Source organism: Amblyomma maculatum, chromosome 1 (genome assembly GCF_055883805.1).
Source record: "Amblyomma maculatum isolate TAMU_Amacu chromosome 1, ASM5588380v1, whole genome shotgun sequence".
Classification (NCBI taxonomy): domain Eukaryota; kingdom Metazoa; phylum Arthropoda; class Arachnida; order Ixodida; family Ixodidae; genus Amblyomma; species Amblyomma maculatum.
This window is the reverse complement of record NC_139344.1, coordinates 1,392,300-1,416,535: the sequence shown is the minus strand read 5'-3', so window position 1 is coordinate 1,416,535 and position 24,236 is coordinate 1,392,300. Positions and strand designations below refer to the sequence as shown.

The 24,236-nt window shown below is 42.9% G+C and overlaps 3 protein-coding genes across 5 annotated transcripts in view; 2 read left to right on the top strand and 1 right to left on the bottom strand.

Moving 5' to 3' along the window:
• Positions 1-11,705, top strand: part of Mvb12 (multivesicular body subunit 12-like Mvb12) — a 41,854-nt gene extending 30,149 nt beyond the window's left edge. For all 3 annotated transcript variants that reach the window (XM_084587591.1, XM_084587590.1, XM_084587592.1), the window contains exons 9-10: positions 5,623-5,673; positions 11,001-11,705. In XM_084587591.1, the coding sequence (XP_084443717.1) occupies positions 5,623-5,673; positions 11,001-11,045 (96 nt within the window). In that variant the 3' untranslated portion in view covers positions 11,046-11,705. The remainder of the gene's footprint in view (positions 1-5,622; positions 5,674-11,000) is intronic.
• A 3,604-nt stretch (positions 11,706-15,309) lies between these two features.
• Positions 15,310-21,228, bottom strand: in (inturned planar cell polarity protein). The gene has a single exon (XM_084587589.1). The coding sequence runs from the start codon at positions 20,744-20,746 to the stop codon at positions 18,047-18,049; it is 2,700 nt and encodes an 899-aa protein (XP_084443715.1). The 5' UTR covers positions 20,747-21,228; the 3' UTR covers positions 15,310-18,046.
• A 248-nt stretch (positions 21,229-21,476) lies between these two features.
• LOC146201468 (26S proteasome non-ATPase regulatory subunit 5) overlaps positions 21,477-24,236 on the top strand; it is a 39,091-nt gene continuing 36,331 nt past the window's right edge. The window contains exon 1 of the mRNA XM_084587588.1: positions 21,477-21,682. Coding sequence (XP_084443714.1) covers positions 21,501-21,682 — 182 coding nt within the window. The 5' untranslated portion in view covers positions 21,477-21,500. The remainder of the gene's footprint in view (positions 21,683-24,236) is intronic.

The window sequence follows — 24,236 nt, the reverse complement described above, 5'->3', positions numbered from 1 at the left end:
GAATCAATGACATTAAACAAGCAACTTTCGCACAATTCGTGGTGCCATCTGGGGCATACCTGCAAAATGATTATTTTATTCTTGCAGGCATGAAACAAACTTGAACTTTGGTTGACATTGTTTTCTGTGCTCAATATTGTTAAAGCACTGGATAGAGCATCTTCAAAATAGCCTCTTAGTTCGCCCCTAATCCTGAGGGCAAAAGGGGGTACAGATGTTCCTCAACTGTCCCTTATGACATCTACTGGTGATGCCAGGAGTCATGAGCTTTTTGTTATCAGTTTTTGATGCTGGAGATGACATAGATTTCTGATTGATTCTGATGGAATCAGGCAAGCGCGTTATCTTAAATTGGTATTTAAAGGGATAGATGGTCGTATGCCATTTGTGAATCATATTTCAGAATTAATAAGCAATCGGCTTGACCAAGACAAGTATTTTATGGGGTTTGCATATAGCACTGCAGCAGTTGGTAGAAATGGCTAGCATTTTTGGAAGCAAGATGGGTTCTCTGCTGTACGTAGAGCAGCCATGTTTGATGCAGACATACTTTAGCGCAGTATGTAATTATTAGACATGCATATTTGCCAATTGCGGAATAAACCTTAAGGCCACCTTGCTAACAATACCGAGATGCTTAGTAATCTGTTACTTCAGCTGCTCATTCAATGCTATGCCTACCTCTGTATGTTTTGGAACTCTTGCAGTGTTTTGCAAGGGCAAGAGAAGAGGGGGAAAGCTCAGAGAAAACAATCAATAGCACCTGTGAAGGTGTTTCAGGACTTCTGAAAACCACCATGTTGCCATGGGTGTTGCAGTAGAAGTATTGTTTGTCGACTCTCACATAGAGCTCATGATTGCTGAACCTGCTACTGAGCATTGTACAATTGAGAAATAAGCAAGTAAAACTCAATGAGTTAAAAATAAATTACTAAAAACTGTAGTGACTGAGAAATCTATTCGTCTGATTGGAAGTTTGTCTTAAAAAGGGGTCCTCCAGCATAATTTGAGTGCATTGTTTTGCTTCTTGCTGCAATTGTTGAGTTATTGTGTTGTGATTATCACTGGTCGTAACACGCATATTTCGATATCTAAGGTCAATTTGCTCTAGGACCAAAATTATAGCACTGGCGGTGTCGGCACACACTACAGTCAAACCCAGGTATATCGAACTCGAACGGGATCGCGAAATTGTTCAATACAGTCGAGCCCGGATATAACAAGCCCGGATATTTCGAATTTTGGTTATACCAAACTCACGGAATATCCCCTTGAAAATCCCATGTAAAAGTATAGGAAAGCTGTGTCGTATATCGAACTCAATTTCACCAGTCGTTCAATATATCGAATTCCGCACCACGCATTGGACGGTGCGCCTTTCCCAAAGACTATCGTATAATCGGCCGTTTGCCGCATGATGTTTTCAAGCCACGTGCGGAAGGAATGAGTGGGCACAGTTGGGCGACGGCTGGTCTAGGGCAGCGCCGCGCCCTTTCTCCAAAGGCGCCGCGCGCCAGCACATGACGTTTGCAAGCCATGTGCGTGAAGGAATGAGAGAGAGCCAATGCAGCAGTGGTGTTCAGGAGAGGGGCAAAACGCGATAGAGCGAAGAGCAAGGATGTGCCCACTCTTCCTCTCCCCTTCCTTTCTCTTTCCCGGTCTCCGTTCGCAACAGCACGCACTGCGCACGCGCGGACAAGCCAGCTCAGCCCGCTCAGCCCGTGGCAGACGCTTTCTCCAGTGTGTGTTGTGAACGCACTGCCCACGGCGGCTGATGTGCGATGCGCGTCCATGAAGGCGTCTCGTGTCGTCGTGCTGCACAGGCGCGGCTGTGGAGACAGAAGTGGCAGTCTGTTTCTCTCTCTCTCTCTCTCTCTCTTTTTTTTTTTTTTTTTTTTTGCAGGAGTCGTTCATTCTTGCCGTCGTGATGAACATGCAGCTTAGCGTATGCTATGACGGCTGCAGGCGTTAAGCAGCGGCAATCTAGTTTTTTTTTTTTTTTCTTTTGTGAGAGTCGTCCTTACTTGTTTACTTGTCGTCAGTAGAACCAAAAACTGGGCGAGTTTGTGAACGTTCAACGTTATGTACAGCGCGAAAAACAAAGACAGGAAAAGAAACACGTAAACAAACAAGCGCTTGTTTGTTTGCGTGTTTCTTCCCGTCTGTTTTTCGCACTGTACATAATGTTACTTGTGCTGAACGTGCGGCGCAACGTAAGCTATGGCGGCTGTGGTTTTTTTTTTTTTCTTTTGCGAGAGTCGTCCATTCTTACATCTATGAATCAACGAAAGCGTGCAGTCAGCTGCGATCATGACACCTACTTTTAGGATTGTTTTCTTCAAACGTCATTTGCAGCTATCACACTTCCAATCATTTTGTGGCAGTGGACTACGCTCACCGCTCATCCCAAGCGCGGCGTGATAAATCGAACCATGGCTTGTGCAGTCAAGCCATCACGGGCACTCTGTCAAGTTCGCTCCCTGTCACTGCTGGATCTATCAAACGCATATCAAAGGATAAACACGCCGTGACGTTATCCCTGCGTAGCATCTTGGCGCGCTGCCATTAAATGTGCTGTGGATGCGACGGTCGAAACGGAGAAACGCGCCTTCGAACCTTTTTTTTTTTTTTTTCTCAGATGGAGGCAAAAGTGGGGGTGGGTTCATTATGTGACTGGGTTGATCACGCGACAAATACCTTATCATTTTTCACAATTCCAAGGTGCGTCTCAAGCCGATTTTTGTATATCGCATTATCGATATATTGAACTATTTCGCAATCCCCTTCGAGTTCGATATATCCGGGTTTCACTGTATATCGATACTTCAATATACAAAAATCTGCTTGAGATGCCACTTGCGATCGTGAAAAATGATACTGTATTTGTCGCTTAATCAACCCACTCACATTATGAACCCACTCCCCACTTTTGCCCCCCGAGAATTTGAAGAAAATAAAATAAATAAATGCGTTCGGTGGCAGGTACTTCTGTTTCAAAACCGGCCAATTCACAGCTCATTTATTGGCAGCACGCAAAGATGCTGCGCAGCGATAACATCACGGTGCATTTATCTTTTGACTCTACTTTTCATAGATCCTGCGGTGGCAGGGAGTGAACTTAGCAGAGTGCCCGTGATGGCTTGATTGCTCAAGCCTGGTTCGATTTTTTGCGCCACACTTCACTCTGTCGCGTTTTTTCCCTCTCCCGAACAACACGGCTGCATTGGTTCCCTCTCGTTGCTTCACGCACATGGCTTGCAAACGTCACGTGCTGGCACGCGGCAAGCGATCACCGCAGATGCGCGCACCTTTGAGGAAAGGGCGCAGCGCTGCCCTAGACCGGCCGTCACCAAACTGTGCCCTCTCATTCCTTCCACGAGTGGCTTGAAGACGTGATGCGGCAAACGGCCGAGGGGGATGCGATAGTCTTTGGGGAAGGCACACTGTCCAGTTGCGTGGTGCGGAGTTCGATATGTCGAACGACCGGTGAAATTGAGTGATATGCAACACAGCTTTCCTATACTTTTTTTCATGAGATTTTCAAGGGGATATTTCGTAAGTTCGACATAACCAAAATTGAATTATCTGGTTTTGGTATATTCGAGCTCGGCTGTAGTAGTTTTCAGCGGCTATGACTTCAACTGGCAGGTGTTTGACGATTGAATAAATAGCAGATGCACTGCAAATTGTGCCCTTTAGAAAACTATTGTAACTCTTAGTGATATGTTATGTCACGTCGTAGTGTTTTATTTATATTGAGTCAGCAAGCCCAACTTGTTTCCTTTACACAAAAGTACTGCCAAGCAAGTGACAAAAAGCACCAACAGAGGTGCTGGGTGCTATTTTGCATAATGTTAGTAATGTAGAAACAAAAATTCAATAAATAATAGGATGATGGTATAGTTAACCAATCTAAAACAATAATTAAGATATAGGGGAAAAAAATGATCATGATAGCAACTGCTACCACCCCGTTTCAAAGGGGACGCTCTTGTATTCCATCCATCCACCAAAGAATTTCACTACCTATACACTTGGACAGCTACCTGTGGCTGTAATCAACATATTTTTTTAAACCAGAACACAGGCTGTAGAGAAGCTTAAATTAGTTCTTGCCCACAGATCCACTTTCAGCGCGACCGCCGCCACTATTCTATGACATCACTGCTCCCAATGCCGCGAACACCGCCGCACCATCTGCACCAGCGTGCTTTCTGCAAGCTGTCCGCACCAGCGATACAGCAGATCCTTTGTGCCAGTGTCAGGAAATTGTAGCGGGTTTTACAAGGCCTACAAATGTAAGCCTGATAAATGGCTTCACCCAATAACACAGCGCAGGCGGTGCATCTGGCGTAGACTGCTCAGCCAATGCACATGCTTTGAGGCCGGACTGCTAGCTCAATGACAGTGCGCATTGGGTACTGCTCCGGTGGCTATCAGTGAGGCCGTGGTTGAAACGAAGTTCACAGCGAACAGCCGTGCGCCCCTTTTGGCTCTCAGATAATGTCAGCAGAGTGACGAAATGTTTGGGTGGAGTGATCTACGTCACAGGCATTGAGCTAGTGTGTCAAAATTCTCTATCAGGGTGACATTTCTGAGCCTTGTAAACCGCGCTACAATTTTTTTTAATGAAATTCGTTTTCGCGGCTATTACACTATCATGCAATTGGGAATAGTTCTTAATGGTTTTTTATTAGTCTCTCTGTGCTGTAGCAGTGGGAGAGGAGGGGTGTGTGTGGCCAACAAACATGTGATTGCAACAGTAGATGAGATAGGGAGGAAAGTCTTCCACCATCACCAGCGCCCTACATGTCACAAGTAGCTACATGACTCCCTTTGTCTGACATTGGGAGAGGAAAATCGGCCATGTCGCAGTGCATCCTGGACTAATTTCCATGTCTCCGTGTTAGAATATTAGTGGCTGCATTTCTGCTCTGTGTTACTATCTCATTAATCACATTGATCGCGCCTTATTCTTTCTTAACTTCGTATAGCTAAAATGAAACTTGGGAAGTACAGGGGGCAGCTACAATTCTGCAAATATAACATATGCCCTAAAACGAAAATTTAAAAAGTTAACTTGATTAGTTAATTGGGAAACTATTTGAAGCAGTTTGCCTCTTACCTTGTGTCTGCTGTAGCCCCCAATGTAGCTCTAGGGCAAAAATAAATCTAAGACTAGTTATTTTGTCTTAAAGTTTTGGACCTTCTAGAAAAAAAAAAAAAAATACGCTCGGTACATGCCTTTCTTTTTCTTTTTTTTCTTTGTGGGATGCAGTGCATGGCACATGACACACATGCAGTGTTGAGATCCGACTACGTCAGATCTGCTAGCCTCTCTCTGGGACCTCTCTGCAGACATTATTTTTGCTACCACACAGGGCCAACACACAGCAGCATGAAGGGCAGTTTCTTGAAAGGCCTTTATGGTCATCTTTTTTCAGGTTATTTGAGTCATGGTACCAGCCCCCTAGTGGGTCAGGTGGCAGGAGTATGGTTGTATGCATATAAAGCATATGAATAATAATGCGACAGGTGGCTGAAATCATTAGGCGAAATGTAAGAGCCTGCTTCTTTGTATGCCTAATTAGACTAATTGTTTCCTTTTGTCTTCCTCCACAGTTCACCATGCCAAACATTAGGATCAAAACAGCTAATGAAATATTTGAGGAGGTGAGTAAAGGCAGGAGCATTTGCATGTTTTTGTAGCCTGCTTGAGTGCTATACGTATTCCTTCCGGCGATTTTTCGATGCTCGCAGATATCAACGAAATTTGCATCAGACGTTCTTCTCAGCGTCAGCATTACATGTTCGAAAAAGCACAGTTGAGGGCGTTTTAGTTTTCCCGCAAAGTAATTTTACAGATAGCACTCCAGGACCCGCGACTCATGCTGCCAGACAGGAAATTTTTGCGGTCAACACCGTGCTTAAGGGTGTCACAGTCGTGGAAGGGCACACAGGCACATCCGACAGCTTGCTTCTAAACAGCATAGATCCTGGAATCACTGTCTTGTAGTTTCAACTCACACTTAATGCATTCCTTTACAGCGATGGGTGTTATCTAGTGTTGTGTTGTCGACTGCATGAGTTATTCTACAAAAAACAATGCACTGGTTTGCCACCAATTTCCCGGCGCCCCCTCTACACCTGAGAACGCATGTGTGCTCGGAACATCTCACGCGGGCCTGCTACCAACATAGAATGGTTCTGATGGAAGGGTTTGGCATCGCGACTACTAGGCGATAATTGAAATCCGATGCTGTGTCGACGATATTTCCGCGCACAACATAAGCTAAACCTGCCGCAGTCCGCCGGTGCCAGCACGGCGAATTGTTTGTGAGCCACCGTCAGAAGAAAAAAAAGCATGCTAAAATCTGTTGATCTCTTAAATAATACACGATTGGATAAATTAATGTAAAAGAATACCCTTACTGAGGATCGCTATCTGCAACGAGATTCTGGGGATAACTGCGATACAAGCGAATTTCTGCTCGCAGTTCCCAGCTGCCAGTATGTCGCTCAGCTCATCCGATCTTGTACTCTAGCTCCACTGCTAAGGCGTCGCCGAGATTGCATCTTTCTTTTACTCTGAGACTGTTAGGTTGACAGTAAGGCTGTTCCACGAACAGACCATTTACTATAGCGCTGATACTCCGAAGCACCATCCACTGTGGCTTTGGTGTGAAACAGTTTAGGCCTAGCGACAACTGGGGCACAGCGCACGGCCAGAGCATCGTTGTCCGCTGCTCTCACAGGCAGCACCGTTGTGGTAAGCTCGCTGCATTCAGTGTGCCAATTGTTGCGAATTTGCCGTCTATTTTCTTGATCCGACTGGGGTCGGTCATATTTTGAAGCACCGCTTGGCATTTACATTGCCGAGCAAACGATCCTGAGAGGATGGAACGGGACCACATGCTGCGCCGTCGGGCGCATACTCTCGAAGGTTGTATCCGTTGATCCTATATGACTTGCTGCTCATGAAATTTGCTTTAATGTGCGAAGTGCACATAGTTGAAACTGCATGGCCAGCCTGTGCGCTTTAAAATTTTGCATCCAGGCTCGGCGCACCTTCCGTGAACAAATGCTGACACCACCGCTGAGCTTTATAACGGATAGTCATGATCAGCAGGCTGGTCACGTATGACATGTAAGACGTCAATGAGAATTTGAAAACTGCTTTTGCTCAGAGCGCAATCATTTTTGTAATATATCGAAGGCCTAAAAACTTTTGTGTGTGCTCAATTTTTATCCTTGCCATTATTTGAAAAAGTCATTAGTTTTGGTCGTGTAGCAGCGCATAGAAAAAAATTATATTCAGTTCAACAAATGCCATTCTGTGGGAACGACATTAAATGTTTTATGTGGCAGGGGTATTGCTGTGTAGACAATAATCTGACTCGCAGCGTGGCGAATTTAGGGTTGGTTCTGAGAGCAAAAAAAAAGGTGGGGAATTTGTAGTAACGATCGGTCGCCCTCAGATATGCTGGCCACTTGCATCGGGTTTTGATGCTTCATACGGCAATAATTTAGCCACATTCAAAATCGCTCGCTCATTCTGCCCTCGTGCCAAATATTGCTTTTTTTTTTTTTTTTTTATTCCATTTGAATGACTATAGTCCTAGCTGTCCCTGGCCGATGACATTGAGGGCAACTCGTCATCGGGCAACTCATCGGGCAACTCAACTCAACGCGACAGCGACTAACGTTTGCACACCTCGTCAGTACGGCAGCGGGCACGTGCGGCGCTGCTGCACGCCTGTGTCGTCATGTGACGTCACGCGAGGCAGTGCTCTCAAGGCCCCGCACGGGAATTTCAATTTTAAGTTTTTTGCTTATTTAAAATCATTGCTCTCGTATTGTAAAAAATATAATCTCGTACTGTGATGACCAAGCCTTCAGAAATATAGATCAATAATTAACTCAGTACGGTCGAAAAACCTCCAGAGTTTCCCTTTAAACCCCAGCAAGTTATGAAGAGGGAACAAGTGTGCTGTTGCACCACAGCATGGAAAGAATTGATACAAAAACCTTTGTTTTTCAGCTCAAGTTACTAAAAATAAATTTAGGCTTGCTACAGTCAAATCTCTGTGCAGCGAATGCAAATATATTATGAATTATTGGCCGTGTCAAACTCTTCCTAAATATTTCTAACATGCACATATAATTCTTCCTTCATATGGAGATGGTGAAATCACTCTGATGTACCCTTTTCCATAACACATGGCTGTAATGTGGGCAAGGGGCCACTTTGACAGCTGCCATTGAGTGCTGTTGGTGCTGTGCAGAGAGGCTGATCTAACCGGTGGTCTCTTTTCCGCGGTTTCTGAGATCACTTTTATTAATCAGATGCGAATATATAAACAGAGAGAGGAGTTGTAATGATAGGTATGATGTAGAATGAAAGAGTTGAAGTTTGTGCATCGCACTTACAGAAGTGCTTTCAGATATATCAATTATATGTGCTCAGTAAGACAAAAAAGAATTTCTGTAAAAATAAGCAGATGCTGCCCCTCTCCTGATACTTTTTTTTTTTCTTTACCAAGCGGTCTTCTCAACGCAATTAAGGAAATGCAGACTGACTCAGCACCATACAAAATGAAATTATGGCATGCTCAATAATGTGTGCTGCTTGATCAGACAGCATAACAGTACAGCCTGTACTTGGTCATGCAAATATGGGTAATAAAATTAAATCCAAGTGTGATGCAGGAAGCCCATGACTAGTGCTCCTGTACCTGCCGTCGCCATGGGTTGGCAGTCAGACTTAGACATTGACACATATGGCACTATTTTATGGCCATGTGACTGAGGCCTCCATCATCCTTCTTCTTTTGTAAATGCAGTATCTAACCCCCTAGTGCAGTGGCTCTCAGCCGTGGATGTGTTGGGAACCCCTTGAGACAGGGTTGTGGGGGATCTTGTGTAGACTACTATCGCAGTTCCGGGAGCAGGTCGCGGGATTGGGATGGAGTCAAGGCTAAGCTAGCCTCTTAAAAAATGTGCACGATAAATCAGTGCGCCACGTCCTGCAGAGGATGTGAGGAAAGAGGTGATGCCAGGGCCTCATCTCATCAGGGCCGAGAAGAAGGGGGCCCAGTTATTCTAAGTTGCTTCATGTGTGAAACCACTGCACAGTAATGGAACTTCGAGCGAGAGAGCCCCGCCGAAGGACGTAACTTTGTTTAGCTGTTGGGGATACTTGGTCGAGCTGCAAAAATAAGAATTTCCCCCATGACTCCAGGGACTTTCTCTCTGTGCTGTGGCAGTGGGAGAGGAGGGATTCGGGCGGGCAACAAAAATGCAAGTAACAGTAGACGAGATAAGGAAAAAAATCTTCCTCTTCCACAATCACCAGCACCCTACAAATAGCTCAATCTCTTTCTACAATGTTGGGAGAGGAAAGTAAGCCATGCCATAGTGCATCCCGGACTAGTTTTCATGTCTCCATGTTTGAATGTTAGTGGCTGCATTTCTGCTCTATATTACTGTTTTATTAATTGCATTTATTGCACCTTATTCTTCCTAATTTTGCATAGTTAAAATGAAATATGGGGGAATGTTACAGTAGTACGGAAGTGGGGAGGGACTGCCAAGAAAAGGGCCCCATTTTTCTTAATTCGTCCCAGACTTGGACGAGCCAGGCTTGTCAAAAACTGGCTGTCATTTCCAGCTGCTGACTAGCCCTGCTTGTCGTGTATTTTGTGGGACTCTGTGTCCAGTTTACATCATGTAGAGCCTGTTCAGTACAAATTTTAGTTGAGCCGACAGATGCTGTTACGGACACTAAAAGACAGTTTTGGTTGAAACACCATTTTTGAAAAAATGTGCATTATGGGCCTAACTAACCATGGTGTAACAAGTACTAAAATGTAGGTATTTAGATGTCTTTTCATACGCATGAATAATATTTACTTCAGCACTGTAGACATGACAAAAAAAAAAAACTTCCATTGTGAACCTTTTCAAGAAAAAAATCTTAAAATCATGATAAAGCATAAATATAAACAGGGAATGGCAATAAAGAATTCCAGAATGTATAGAAGATAGTACACTGCCTCTGTTCTTACTATTGAAAATATGGCTTGCGTATGTGTAAGTTTCTTTCTTGGTGTTAACTCTGTCAGAATCGTGGAATAAAACAGGCAGCTTTGAAAGATCTTGGAAAGAAGAAAATTTTTAGTACATGCAGTATACACACAATTCCACTTCACGTATGGTAGAATGCAGCTACTATTTAGACGGTAGCCACCAAGGCTGGGATTGAATCCCAGCCTTGGTGGCCACTTTTTGATACAAGCGAAAAGCAAGATGCTCATGTACTGTACAGTATCGGTACATGTTAAAGAGCACGTTAAAGCGCACAGATTAGTCCCAACGTAATGGTGCATACTGTCTTCGAGGGAGAAAGTATTGAAAGGAAGAAACAGAATCTAAATGAGTCCTTATTTGATGCTCCATTTTGTATTCCCGTGTATAAATGCTCGGTTTTTGCATTTTTGTTAGTTACTTTTAAAATCTTTATTTCATTTTTTGATGTAATGATAGCTTGATTTTTATTTGCTGTTGCCATTTTTGGTGAACGGAAGTATGCATACATTGTTTTAATTTTTGTTGTTCACTTTATGACCCTGCTCCCAGCTAAACACCAGAATGCACAGATTGATCGTGCACAGTGCGAGGTAAAAAAGCCAGCTTATTATTTAAAATCTTCCTGTATTGCAATTTGCAGATTAATTCTAGGTGCATACTGAGACAAATATATTGGAAGCGTTTAGGTCGAACATCGTTTTAGAACCGCGCATGTTAGCATGTGCAATAAAATGGACAGCTCACCTTTGTCAAGGCATTGGTGGCCTTTACTTGTGTGTTGCTTGTTATTTTGAGGCACACTTTAATTCTGGTTACCTGCTCCTTTTCTTTTGTGCATTTGATAATGTTGGGTTTCTTGTCACTCTTGTGGTGATGCATAGTTTGGGCATCGGCATTTGTTTTCGTTGCAGTACAATTACAACTTCCAAGTGGAAAACCAAGCTCAACAGACCTGATTGACTTCAAAGAACTGCTGAGCGCCTTTCTTTTTTTTTTTTTTTTTTTTTTTTCCTTGACCTCAAGAAGAAACCACCGACTTCAGCGTTCTACAAACTGCTAGTTGTAGGTTTTTGTTTTTTTTTCAGGGAGAGCAGGGTGAGGGCAGCGAAATCAAGGTCACTTTTATGTATTGGAATACTATGTTGAAGACATATTTAGTAGGATGTCATCTAAACCTTGCTCTGACCAATTACATGGACTGAAACACTCTGCTTGTCATGCATTGCATTGTGCTTGTCTTTTTTCAGGGAGTGTCTTACTGTGTTTATTTTACCAGTTATTTCACATATATTGAGCGCTTGTAGCAGAAACAAGAGTATCGACGAGTTTTTTTTTTTTCTTCTTTTTGGTCAGGCACCCTCCTTTTAACATTGTTTTTTTGTGCGTATTTCACGTCATGCATCCAGAACTCTCCAATCACAGGTGGTGTGCGCCCATTTCAGTTCCTTGTGATAGCTGCAGTATTTACTTTCTTGGTATAATGAAACAGGTGTCTCATCTGCGCAGCAGATGTTTAGCAAGCTTTTACTTTCTTCACTTCATTGTACTTACTAAACCTTTCCATACGAAAGTCCATATCGTGTGACAGTCCTCTCATAATAAAGTTGTCAACAGCATTGGTATGTCTTGAGTGCTTTGATCTTCTGGTCTCTTCGTAGTTGTCCTAAAGGTAGGTCTAACTGTATATTGATGTCTTATACATTATTACAGAGCAAAAATATGCGGAAGATTCCTTGATGCCTTGGATCTGCAATGCCTATTTAACTATCATTTCTACAGTATTGATGTCACTATTCAGGGTGTTCATGTGTTATTGTCGCTGAAAAATGCCTTGCATCGAAGTAACTTCTTTTGGAATTCACGCGAGACCCTCATCCTACATAAATACTAAATTTGTAGTATTACAGCATGCATTCATAGGAGACTTTTTAGATCTGTACAGTGTAAGGCCCTTCAAAAATCTGCATTTTCCCGCTCACTCTCAGACTGCGGAGGAACCCAGTTTGAGCAGCTGCTGGTAACTTGACTAATTAATGTGGACCTGGCGGATCGTATCTAGAGGTACACGAATTGAAAAAATTACTGATGCAATGGCCCCAAGTTGCTCCCAATAAGAAATAAACTCAAACCTAATGATGGTTTGAAACTGCACATTCAATGCGAGACAACTGCCTCTGTGACAGTTTTTGTGTCTCTTGGGTTTCGGGTCATTTCGTGGCCAAAAAGAGTTTCATCTCGGCAATGCACCTTAACTAGCCTGGCAGCAAAGTCCTCTTAAAACACTCTTATCTCCATTTTATTAAATCTCATTGTGTTGGTAGCTTCCAGTGGAGTGTGCCACACGATCCAAATTATACACGTTAAATGCAATTGCCATATTCCACCTGCCGTGGTGGTGCAGATGGTTAGGGTGCTCGATTGCTGTGCTCAAGAATGTAGGAGCACTTTCTCGCGGTCGCTTTTTGATGGAGGCGGAAAGCAAGGTGCTCGTCTGCTGTGCGCTGTTAGTGCATGTTAAGGGACCCCAGGTGGTCGAAATTTCAGAGCTCTCCGCTACGGCGTCTCTCGTAGTCTGAGTTGCTTTGGGGCATTGGACCCCTTAAACCTAACCAAACCATCTTTCCATTCTCCTTTCTCTTTTTCTAATTTCTTAGTGCCAAGCAGGTGGGGAGAGCGGCCCTAACATTAGTGCACCCTTATATGCCAGATGTTGCAAGAAAAGCAGCCATCAGTTTTTGAAAATAACCTTTTTGAGATATTAAGTCTGGTTCTGTGGCACAATCGTACCAGCGTTAGTGGAGATCAGAAAAAAAAAAAAAAATGTTAGTAGGCTGGCGACTTCTTTGTAATAACTATTTAATTACATTAGTTGGTCATCTAGTTCATCTAGCCAGTCATTAGTAATAGGCATATTAATATATAGAGTTAAAAAAGGAAAGGTTTAACCTTGGCGCTGTGGTTCGGCAAAGATTTTTCTTTCTCTAAAAGAAGGTGTGGGTTTTCGAAAAACCTGCGCTCTAATCACTGCACCGTCAATCAATGGCGATCAATCTCTGTCCTACCTACTCTGTGGTGTTCACTGCTCCAGCCAACATGGGACATAATGCGGCACTTGCATCATTGATCGTTTGCACTGGGTGCAGTGCTAGAGTGCACATTTTTTGAAACCCGAGATAGCCAAAATTTGTTGTAACACTGAGGGTAATCACATTTTCAAAATTTTATAAGCTAATCTGGCTATTAATATTGGCAGGCTACAGATCTTATCGTAGCTAGGTGCCGAACTAATAGTTGAAAAGTTCATTATCAGAAATTAGTTGACACTACTCCAATTTTTTGATGTCAGCTAACACTAATACACTTGTGCTGCAGAGGCAGTCTTCATATCTAAAAAAAGTGGCGGCCTTCCTTGAAACTTGGCATTTCAGCCTCTTAATAACGAAATCATAACCATGCTGCAAAGCTTCTGTTATGCATCGTGTGAAGGGAGCTCTAAAAATTATCCAGTTCCTTTATCAACAGTGAGGTACAAATCTGTTTGGAAGGGTTGTTAAGCAGTTTGCAATGCTAACAAAATGTTTTCAAACTCCAAAGTATACTTAACCTTTTGTAGGGTGTTTTAAGTTTTACACAAGTATTGCGCTAACTGTATGTAACCCTTTGAGCTGAGAAGAACAAAAAAAAAACATTTGGAATTCCAATCCTTACACATCAATTAGCAGTGCTGAAGTAAGTGGGTCAGTTATGCCCCATGAACACAAAGTGCCATCTGGGCTCTGCTTGAAGCTCAACATTTCTGCATGTTAAAACCACTAGTTTCCTTTCTCAAGGGGTGCAAAGCACCAGGTGCAGAACAACAGGAATTTGCATGTTTCACACTTTGGCTTCCTTCCAAGTAGTGGAGCACTAGCATCTTTTTCTTGGAAAGCTGTGCAGGGCCCTGTTGGTGGTTAGCACCCAGGCAGTGCATCATTTTTATCACTTTTGTCCCCAAATAGCCCAGGAGCAATCAAATACATTTAGGTTACCTGCTGGTGTGTAGCGATTCACGTGTTGGCTATATAGTTTGTCAGTGCTGAACACTAGTGCTAACTGGCTTGTTGTAGCAGCTCGGTAGTTGGAGCACTTGACAAAGAAAAATTTCATGGATTAACCACTTTACATCGCTCTTAATTCTGCTCTCATCAAATGAGAATCCTAAAGACTATTCAAAGATATTTTATTTTGAACTGGCAGCACCATACAAACTGAGTTAAATAGTAGCCCCTGTTTGTAGTATGCAGGCGCTGAACACCAACCCAAAAAGTGGGTTAAATATGACCTCTCACACCACCAAGGATATATTTAATACCAAATCCTGTCTGTTGATTGAAAAGTAGTCATCATTATGCAGTGATTATTTCATTCAGTGGTACAACTATTCAATTTATATTTGATTCAGTTCAAATACTCTTGCTTTCAGCCTTTCACTCAAGTAAAAAGTTGAATATAGGATGGAGAGTTGGTCCACGACCGTGCATTAAAACTAGAGGAAAGCATGCAGCAGATTACACTGGGCCTTCAACTAAATGTATTTGTAAGGCGACCACTGGATGTATTCTTCCAGCGTTGCCTTTTGCAACTTGTCCACTTTGGTCATATTGATACCCAGGTTGGCACAAGCACCAGCTTTTGCAGGCTCGAGCTAATTGGCCCGCGCACCACATTGATTCAGGCCTGCAAAAGTTCGTGCCAACCTTGGCATCACCAAGGCAACATCAGAGTACCACCCAAGATATAAGCTTTTCAATAACTAGCGTGAAATTTTAGTTTGCCTTAAATTAAAGAAAGCCAGTTCCTAAACAGGGATAAGTGGGTCATTGTATGCATCACTGTATATGGTTGTGCATAAATGTCCTTTGTATCTGTGTACACCTTGTCATGGTGTTCATGAATATGTTGAGCTTTCCATGAAAAGTACACGTGGCCATGTTTCAAATACATTTCGTTTCAACACTGTCCTATGCTACTTTTAACTTCTGTTCGGTTTTGATCACTTTAGTTGCATGGTACCTTATTCGTCATCCTTGTGCACTACTATTACATATTGGGATCAGTACCTAGGGCCTCCATTGAACAGTAACATAATGTTACAGAGAGAGAGGTTTCTTTCTTCCTCATTCCACACTGTCTCTCTTGCTTCTTTGTCATCTGGTCTGTAACAATATTACCAAAGAAAGTGACTCTGCAAGAAGGTTCCAAGTGCAGTTTTGTATTACCCTTTGACAATGATGAATAACAAAAGCACTTGGCAATACATTTCATTACAGTATAAGGCAGCACCAGACTATGAGAGAGCTACATGCAGTTCAACAGCACAAAGTCTAGTAAAAAACAGCATTGTGAATGATTTACAGTCGCTACTACCAAATGCTGCATACAATGTCATATAGTGCATCAAAAAGGCATGTCGCAGAGGAATGCAAGAAAGCACTCACAGTTGTGCTTTGCTTAACTCTAAGGCACCAAAGAACAATGTTCATACAAAATTCTTGCTCGCACAATGTTTTCACGATACAGCAATTAAATATGCCGAATATTACAGCTGCCTCACCCTAGATACAGTAACAACTTGAGCAAACACTGTCATCAATATCGGACAACATACAGTAAGGGCTGATGGGCGTTACCTGTGAATTAAATTTTTTAAAATTTATGTGGAGCAGCAAAGAGTAGAAAGCACCAGTTAGACGACTTAAATGAGTCTGGTTTGCAACAGCATTCAAGCATGACTTTAGTTCTCAACAGTATAAAATTAAATGCACGCTAGGAGCGGTACTGCAGTATCATAATGTCTCAATATTTTGCCTTGGCCAGCCTTACGCGACATTCTCATGGCCCACAGGAAAGACAAGTACCAATCATATCAACAATGCACAATGCCAGCACTACAAGTTGCAGACTGTAGTCGCGGTAGTTGTCAACAACCATTCATGAACCTTGCAAAGCAAATTCTACGTTGTGCAACAATTTGGACAAGGTACCTTATTCAGTAGCAACTAACTAAACGAGCACATTACTACACAGCAAGTAGGAAAAGGTTGGAGTTACTGGGCTATATAAAAAGTATACAGCAACTTGTTCATCAGTTGTGTACCGGCTTGGTTTAAGTGGTCCATTCTGCACAATCAACACTGAGCACACGTCACCTTGTCTCAAGTTGTTTCCTTCCTAATCTGGAGGATGCTTCACATAACTTCGAAAGTTGAACCGACAGCATTGATAGAAACTCCGCAAGTGTAGAAAATTCTGGTACAATTTGTGAGAATGAAACTTGCGCACTATTTTGATTGAACAAAAATTTAGTTACGATGTATTGCTTGAATAAGGTTTCATGGCACACAAGAAACTTATGCAAGAAGTAGCGAGAACCAAACAGTGATCCATAATTAATATATTTTAATGATTAATAAAATGGTAAAACATCAATTGCAGTGCATATTAACTTCTGAAATGCACATGTGAAAAAATTTCATAACAGCCTCCTAGAAAGGCACAAGGAATGTTGCCTTCCTGGACTTTGGTCATGCCATAGCCACGAGATTTTTTTCAGTGTCCTCTTCCTCTGGAGCGCGCCACATTTTGACACAATCCACACCAGCAGCAATGCATGTTCACCACTAGGTGTGATCTCACAGATTATGCTGTTGCTGTCATCAACATTCACCCTCATTCTTCTGGATGGCATGTGGAAGATGGAGATGGTGGACTGATGACAAATGTGCACTGCATGTGTGCACCAAGATGATTACACTCATTTAAAAGAATGCCGTTACAAAATCTGTGCAGTGGAGGGATCTACAAATCTCGACCACCTGGGGTTCCTTAACATGTGCTGACACTACACAGTGCACAGGCACCTTGTCTTTCACTTTCATCGAAAAGAGGCTGCCACATCCAGGACCGAACCCACATCCTTATGATCAGCAGCACAGCACCCTAACACCAAGGCACCATAGCAGGGTTGCACAACTAAATGAAACTTTTCAAATACATATTCACCAAACTCCATGTGGTACTTGGTATTTTTAGCTTAGAGGCACTCTGTCTTCTCACACTTACAGTTGGCTGGCCCTGTTTTTAATGGGAGGCAAACTTAGCTTTGGCTTATTCTACTTGTTAAGTTCATTCACACAGCACCCAAATAAATGCACAGTGGATAGGAACGTTCACACAAAATAAAAATTCTCTTACTTCAAAAAGACAGCAGCTACGTGAGAAATGAGCATGAACACAGCCTTTTCATTTTCTTAGGTAATCTCTGTGAATGCTTGACCAGCAATATCTCAGGAAAAAAAATGCAGACCCAACCGATCTAGACATAGTCACAGAGAAAAACAACAATTTTTACCTTTCACTCCACACCAAAACTGACCTTAAAAATTTTTAATGCTCAGCAAGTGGCAAATTTATAAGTTGCTCTGGGAAAAATGGAGGAGGGGGGCAGGCCCATTTGCACATTGCATTTCTGGAACTATTTTCATTAAAAAACTGGTTTTAAGCATTGATTTCAAATGTAAACTTTGTTGCTCCTGGCAAATGGACTGAACCGATGAACTAGATGGCTGGTTCCCAGAAGCATGCCAGTTTTCAGGCAACATGCTCCCAGAAATAAAGTGTTAAATGTTTTTGGTAAATTAGCTGACTGGACTGCAGTCCATGTAAAAGCAGTAAATGATAATGTAATGATGTGGCACTTTTAAGCACCTGAATCACACACCATTCTTTAAAGCAGTAGTTGTGTACCAAATGAGGCTACTACAGTATGAGACATAAAATATGCACAAAAGTGCATAACTAATGCTACATATAAGATAAAATGTAATATTAGATATGACAATGTCCAATAAATATGTGGCTATGAATATATGACATCTAAATGAACGTCAATAATGCAAGAGACAGCCAAAACAAAGGATTATATGTGCAAGCCAAAAGACAATCTGAATGCCATCTCCAGTGCGGTTGCAGAGACATCTTCATGCATGCAGACATATACCTCCCTGGGCTGACACTTGTCAGCGAAAAGGCGACCCACAACCCAATATGAAACCAGACCCTTGGCCCTACTCTTGCTATTACTGGCAGCCGAACAGGTGAAAAGCACCCCATGTTCCTTTACACACGAAAGACTCCTGTCTGAAAAGAACTTGCTCTCGCCATCTGTTTCATCTTCCTTTGCACATCGTGTCTCTTTTGTTGTACGATGGAAAACTTTTCTAATTTCTAAGCAACAGCGATAGAAGTTGTCAATAACCTCAACACCCAGATTGCTCTTGAGTGCAGACTCCACTGGTGCTACAAACACACCCTCTGCAATCTCTATACTGAGGTAATGAAAGACAAGGTTTTCATCAGCACAGGGCACTGGCTGCAAAGATTGTGCACGGCTCTGTCCTTGGCTACTGCCATCTTCAAGACTGCGACGAAGGCTGCTCAAGTCATAACTGCTGGTGAAAGCTCGGTGTAGCTTATCATCCCGGCTCTGATAGATATCGCTGCCACTGGTGCGGGAGTCGCAATCAGAGCTTGTGGACATTGAGCAATGTCTAGCACGCAGTCCATTGGAGTCACTGCAGCTGCTGTAGCTCCTGCTCATCTGTAGGTCATGTTCTGAACAGTCGAACTGGCTGCTTGTACACTGTAGGAGGTGGCACTGTTCCACATCGCTGCTTTTTCTGGCTCGTCTTGGGGACAGAGATGGAGGCACCGACAGGAACAAGGTGGAATGGCTGTCTTTCAGTGAGCTCTGGCACCAACTTGAGCTTGTGGAGCTGGCAGTTGAGCCAGGCATGGAGCTACGGTTCAGAAGACAGCCTTCGGCCACTGTAAGCACTCCAAGGAAGTCAAGTTGTAGCAATGAGTTTTGTGCCCTGTCTATATAAACTGTGTCAGGTGCGGGGTTCTCTTCGGCAAGAGATGCACAGCCTCCTACCTCCAAAAGCGACAGTAAGAGGCTGTGTTTTAGCCCCACAAGGAGCACAAAGTGTCGATCATTTGTTTGCTCATCTCGAAGAAAAATCTCTTTCCACACCACAACCTGCCCAACTGATTCTTCTTTTGTGAGCGCCAGCAGCTGATAATGTCGACAGTACAGAAACACATTTTCAAAATAATCCTTTGGTAAATGGTTTCCAAGAAGAAAGCCTTTGTAAAAGGCACATGAGCCAAGAAATGTAAAGCGCCTGGTAGACTGATTAAACGCCTCAGACATGTCTGCTGACTCAAGCTCACTGAGGACAGTATCAACATGTCCTTGAGCTTCCACGGGGAGGTGCAACCAGTGAACATGAGGCAAAGAACGCATTAACCTGAAACTGTTGCACTGTTGTTCTGAGTCTAAAAGCATTTCTCGAAAAAAGTGAAGCAGGAAGAGGTCTATGCAGCTATGGTTTTCCACATTCTTAAAGGCTAGCGACAATGACCTATGCTCCAATTTGAGCAGCTTGACAATTTCTAAAAGAAAGCCATGGACTCCTTCCGGAGTTGCGCGTGCTGCAGGCAAACAAAGGACAGCCATGCCACTTTCTTCATGAAAGTAGGCCGCATGAATCAAATGACCATCCACAGTCAGGCTGCTGGTTTGCGGCTTGGCTGCAGTCACATCACCAAGAACACAACTCAGGGTTACAAACATGCCCCTCAAGTTTGACAATGTATGGTCACGGTCAGGAAATCGATAAAACTGCTCAGTTCGGCGTGCTGGTTCACTTTGTTGGCCCATATCATTGCAGAATCCTTGGTAGATAAATGCATGCGGTATTTGGTGAAGTTGCTGTTTCACTTGCTCAACAACTGCTGTCTCTCCAGACAACTGTTTTATGAGAGAGCTTTGGGCACTTACATTCTGAGGATATGTGAACTTATCACAGCCGGAGAGAGTATTCTCTTCAAGGCGAATGAACTGCAGCTTCACTTTTTGTGCCTTTGTGATACCTCGCAGAACGGTATCAATATTCTTCTCATTTACATTGGACCCATCTACACTACGCAGGACATCCCCGATTTTTATAGCACCTGTCTTGATGGCCTCCCCATCAGGTAAGAGGCCTTGTACCATGATTGGTGAACATTCTTCAAGTGCTTCAGCGGTGGCAAGCCGCGATGGCAGATTTCCGGGTATAATACCAAAAAGCGCCTCGCAGATAGTCGCTCTGCGTCCATAATTGTGGCGGGCCGGGTCGACATCGATGAATACCTCGATGCATTCTGCTTTGTTGAAAGATCGCAGGGAAGGCTCCTTCCCAATCACACACTGTGATGTATCGACCTCACCATCACCACTGTGTTGCTTTAGCTTCTTGAGGCCCACTAAATTTCTGATCTTATTTTTTGCTTCAGAGCGGAAACCCTTGTGACGAGCAAGCTGGGAGTCATTTGCAGAACTTTTGTCGGATGCAGCGGCAGATCTTGTTCCGAAAGATGACTTGTACGTTGGCTCAATGTAGAACAGTTCACCCCTGGGACCGATGTTTTCTGCCCACTCCGGTTCGTACGACTTCTCACTACATCCATCCGGGGTTGCGCTGCTCGAATCACAATCACAAACTTCTTCAGCAAAAGCGCGGTTAACGTGAGAGTTGTCCAATATCCGAAGTGTCTGCGGTAGCGAAGTCATTTTGTGCTTCTGAAAATGGTGTGACCTGAAGAGATTAGTTCGCGTGTGCAATCCTAACTGCTAAATGCAAATTTGCATCCCTTCCACAAACATTGCTTTGTGTTTTACAACACACCGCAGTCACACTCAGTTCGTGCACTATGCAAGGCACTATGCGCCGCGGACGCAAACGCAAACTCCACTGTCATATCCATTATAAGCCATGTCATCCATGGATTCAGATGCTCACTAGCGCCAGCTTCACTGCGGTCATCGTACAGACATGCACAAACTATCCTAGCTCTTTTAGCACATTTAGCACAAACTGGAGCACAAATCACACATCATGCTACACACACACACCTAAGTGCCGATTAACCACCTCTGATTCTCTACCATGTTCTCTACGCGAATTATTCTGAATATTAGCTAACGGAGCTACGCGCAAGGCGTATGAGCCACTAGATTAAGCGTACAAAAATTAAGGTTTCTTTCACGGTCAATGTTTCTTTCTCGTATGTTTCACAAAACATAGGTGGCGCAACAAATGTCATTTATTTCTCATGTATTTCTCCTTATTATTTGTTTTTGTGTGTTAGAGTCAACTAAACTTGTTCAACTTGGCGTTTTTGCATTCAAAAGAGTAATATAATTTTTTTATTAAAATTGCTACAGCTTTTATTACTCATCTGGATTTGATTTTTAGTTTGCGAAACTGGTGACAGCAATGTTTATATAACTACGAAAACGACTGCGCTTTCGGCGTCCTGTAAAGATGGCGGCTGATCTGAAGGTGGTGCTTGCAGCCTTATTGAGAGAGATTTCTGAGAGGGGTTCTTGCGACAACTTAGCTGAAGCGAAAACAATCTTAAGTGCTACGCGCGCAGAAAATATTTACAACGTATCGAAAGACCTTGATCTCAGCCCCTTGTTCAACTGCTCTAATTCGTTTAGCGGGTAAATATGTGTTCTTTTATTCGGTGCTGTCTTTGTACTTCAGTTAAGTTTTACTATCTCTGTACAAAAAGAAAAAGGAAAGCTGGCTTGTAAAAGAGCTGAGTGAAGGCTAGAGCGAGAGAAAGCCTGATTTAAGGAGCAAAAGGAACCGATAATAGAAGAAAGCTGTCACCTGTGCCCCTGCGATTTCTCGAATGGAATGGAAGAGGCCGTTGTGTGCCCTTAACATTCGGCTGACTGTTCTCTTAAAATTTTTGGGGTGTTATTTAACACAATGTGGGTAGCGTTGGGCAGCGGCCTTAGTCTCCTAATAGGGTTGGTTCTAAATCTCTCCAGCAATGGCTTGAAAAAAAAAAAAAAATTGTTTTCCTTGCAAATGGATTGTCGTCGCTTCTAATTGTGTTGAAGATCATCCATTAGATTGTTTTGAAGGAACGTGACGTTGAAGACGGAGTTAAATGCTGAGCACTTCTCGGAGAATACTGGGCTATAGACTTGTCTTGAATGCTGGTCGACACTCGAATGCACCGTGCTGTCATTCATTTGTCACCTTCCTTGGTGCTTGTAACTTGCGTCAACACAATTTTCGTTTGCAGTCCATTAGTTTACATAATTTGCCTTGAGGTTGTTTGGTGTATTAAAGCAAAGAGGAGGGCCGGTCAAAGAGTATTTTTGTGGTCTGCACCCTGATATCTCCCTGCTGTTTCGAACCAATGGTTTTTTTTTTTTTTGTTTGCTTTTTGTCGCACACCTTTCGATGGGCTTAACTTCGCATATTAACATTGTATTCACTCGATGTTTAGTGCTGGTGACCTTAGTGGGAGTTGCACTCTGATAGTGAAGAGAGGTTAAGCCATATTAGAGATATATATGTTTTGTTTTTTTATTATGCCCAACACTTTTACAGCACTGTATGTTATGTTGCTCTTTATGTGGGTGTTTTCTTCGTTTGTTGTAGCTTGTGCTGCACGATGTTGAGACGATTGCAAAAGCTCTGTGCTCCTGGTATTTACTGGATTCCAGTTTTTGTGTTGGAGCACTGGTATGTGGAAAGTACTTGATTGTAAACCGACACTTAGTTGCCTGTTACTCTGTGTTATCTGAAAGTCTGACTAAAGGAAAGAGTTATCCAGTTTTCATTTAGGCTGGGGCCACCATGGCACTCTTCATTAGGGTGACTCCAATACCAACAACTTTTTGAAAGCCTTCAGTTTAGTTTAGTGCTGATGCAGAGTGCAGCCTCCTGTGAATTCGCCTTGAGGCTGCTGGTCTTCTCTTCTATAGCCACCTGTTATTTCCCATATCCTTTTCTGTATAGAGCGTAATTGCTGTCACACAAATTCTGAAACTGAAAACTGCCGTCAGATAAAAGCACCAAATCTGGTTATGAAGGGCACCTTCCCGTTGAGAAGAAATTGCACGTGAACCTTTAAAACGTATTTGAAGTCTCTGTTGGACTACTCAACTGAGGTTAGAAGATTTGAAGATGTTGATGGTATTGAAAAAGGTGTAGTCCTGAAGTAAAAAAAAAAAAAATGCCTGTGAATATCATTTTTTTTTTTTTTTTGTGAAAGCTGTATGAGTGACTTGTACCCTGATAAATGGTATTGTAGGATGCCATAAACAAAAATGTTGTTGTATTCTTCCGCAAGAGATTCACATTACGGCAGTTGTTGCAGTCCACGTTAGATGGATTTATAGTTAAGGCTGAACTGTTTAAATAGGGTTGCGGCGGCATAAGCTGCCTAGCTTCGAATAGTAATATATTTTTTGTTTACTCTTGCCTTGATTTTAGCCACCAATCGGATAGTCTCCATTTCGTTATTTCTGCCCATTCAAATTATATTTTTCCTCCGCTAGCCTCAAACCTCAGTGCTTCGTTCAAATCAGCCTTTTTGCCTTGAACTATAGAGCAGAGCCATTTACAGAAAATTATCAAGTGTTTTACCATTTCCACCTCTCCACATGCATCGCATAATAGTTCTGTCTCTTGGTAGCGTGACTCAGTACATGTGTTAGCTCACAATACACCTGTCCTAGCTGCGAACCACAATGAACTGCTGCAGAATTATCATAGATATTTTCTTTGGTTATGCCCTGTTTGAATTTTCTGTTTATTTTCAGTGCTGATTTGGTATGCATCCCTGTTTTCTACAGACCCCTCTGTTCCCTTTTTCTTAATCAGTTATTCCTGACTGATCCCACTACTGCCCTCCAGGTGATGGCTTGCCAATTTTCTTGTCCACTTTCTCTGTTTTATGTCAACATTTCTCATGCACAAGTAACTGAAAAATTTCCTAGCCTACTGCTTTTCTCCCATTTCTCTCAATCACTGCTCAACTGCTGCTAGCCTCCTTGCCCTCAAATGAATACTATCCCAGGTCACCTTGTACCCCTGATTTGATGTATTTCCATGGGCTCCCAAAGTAAGACTACCTGCCCCGTGCTGCCTAATTTGCAACCGTGCTCGGACCTCTGATCTCGTACACAGGACCGCATTGGCAAACCATTACCGCTTTCCAAATCCTTTATATCTATTGTGCCACATTGCCCT

Excerpts from the sequence above, each read along its gene's own strand:
- in (XM_084587589.1), bottom strand. The coding sequence starts at position 20,746 with ATGACTTCGCTACCGCAGACACTTCGGATATTGGACAACTCTCACGTT.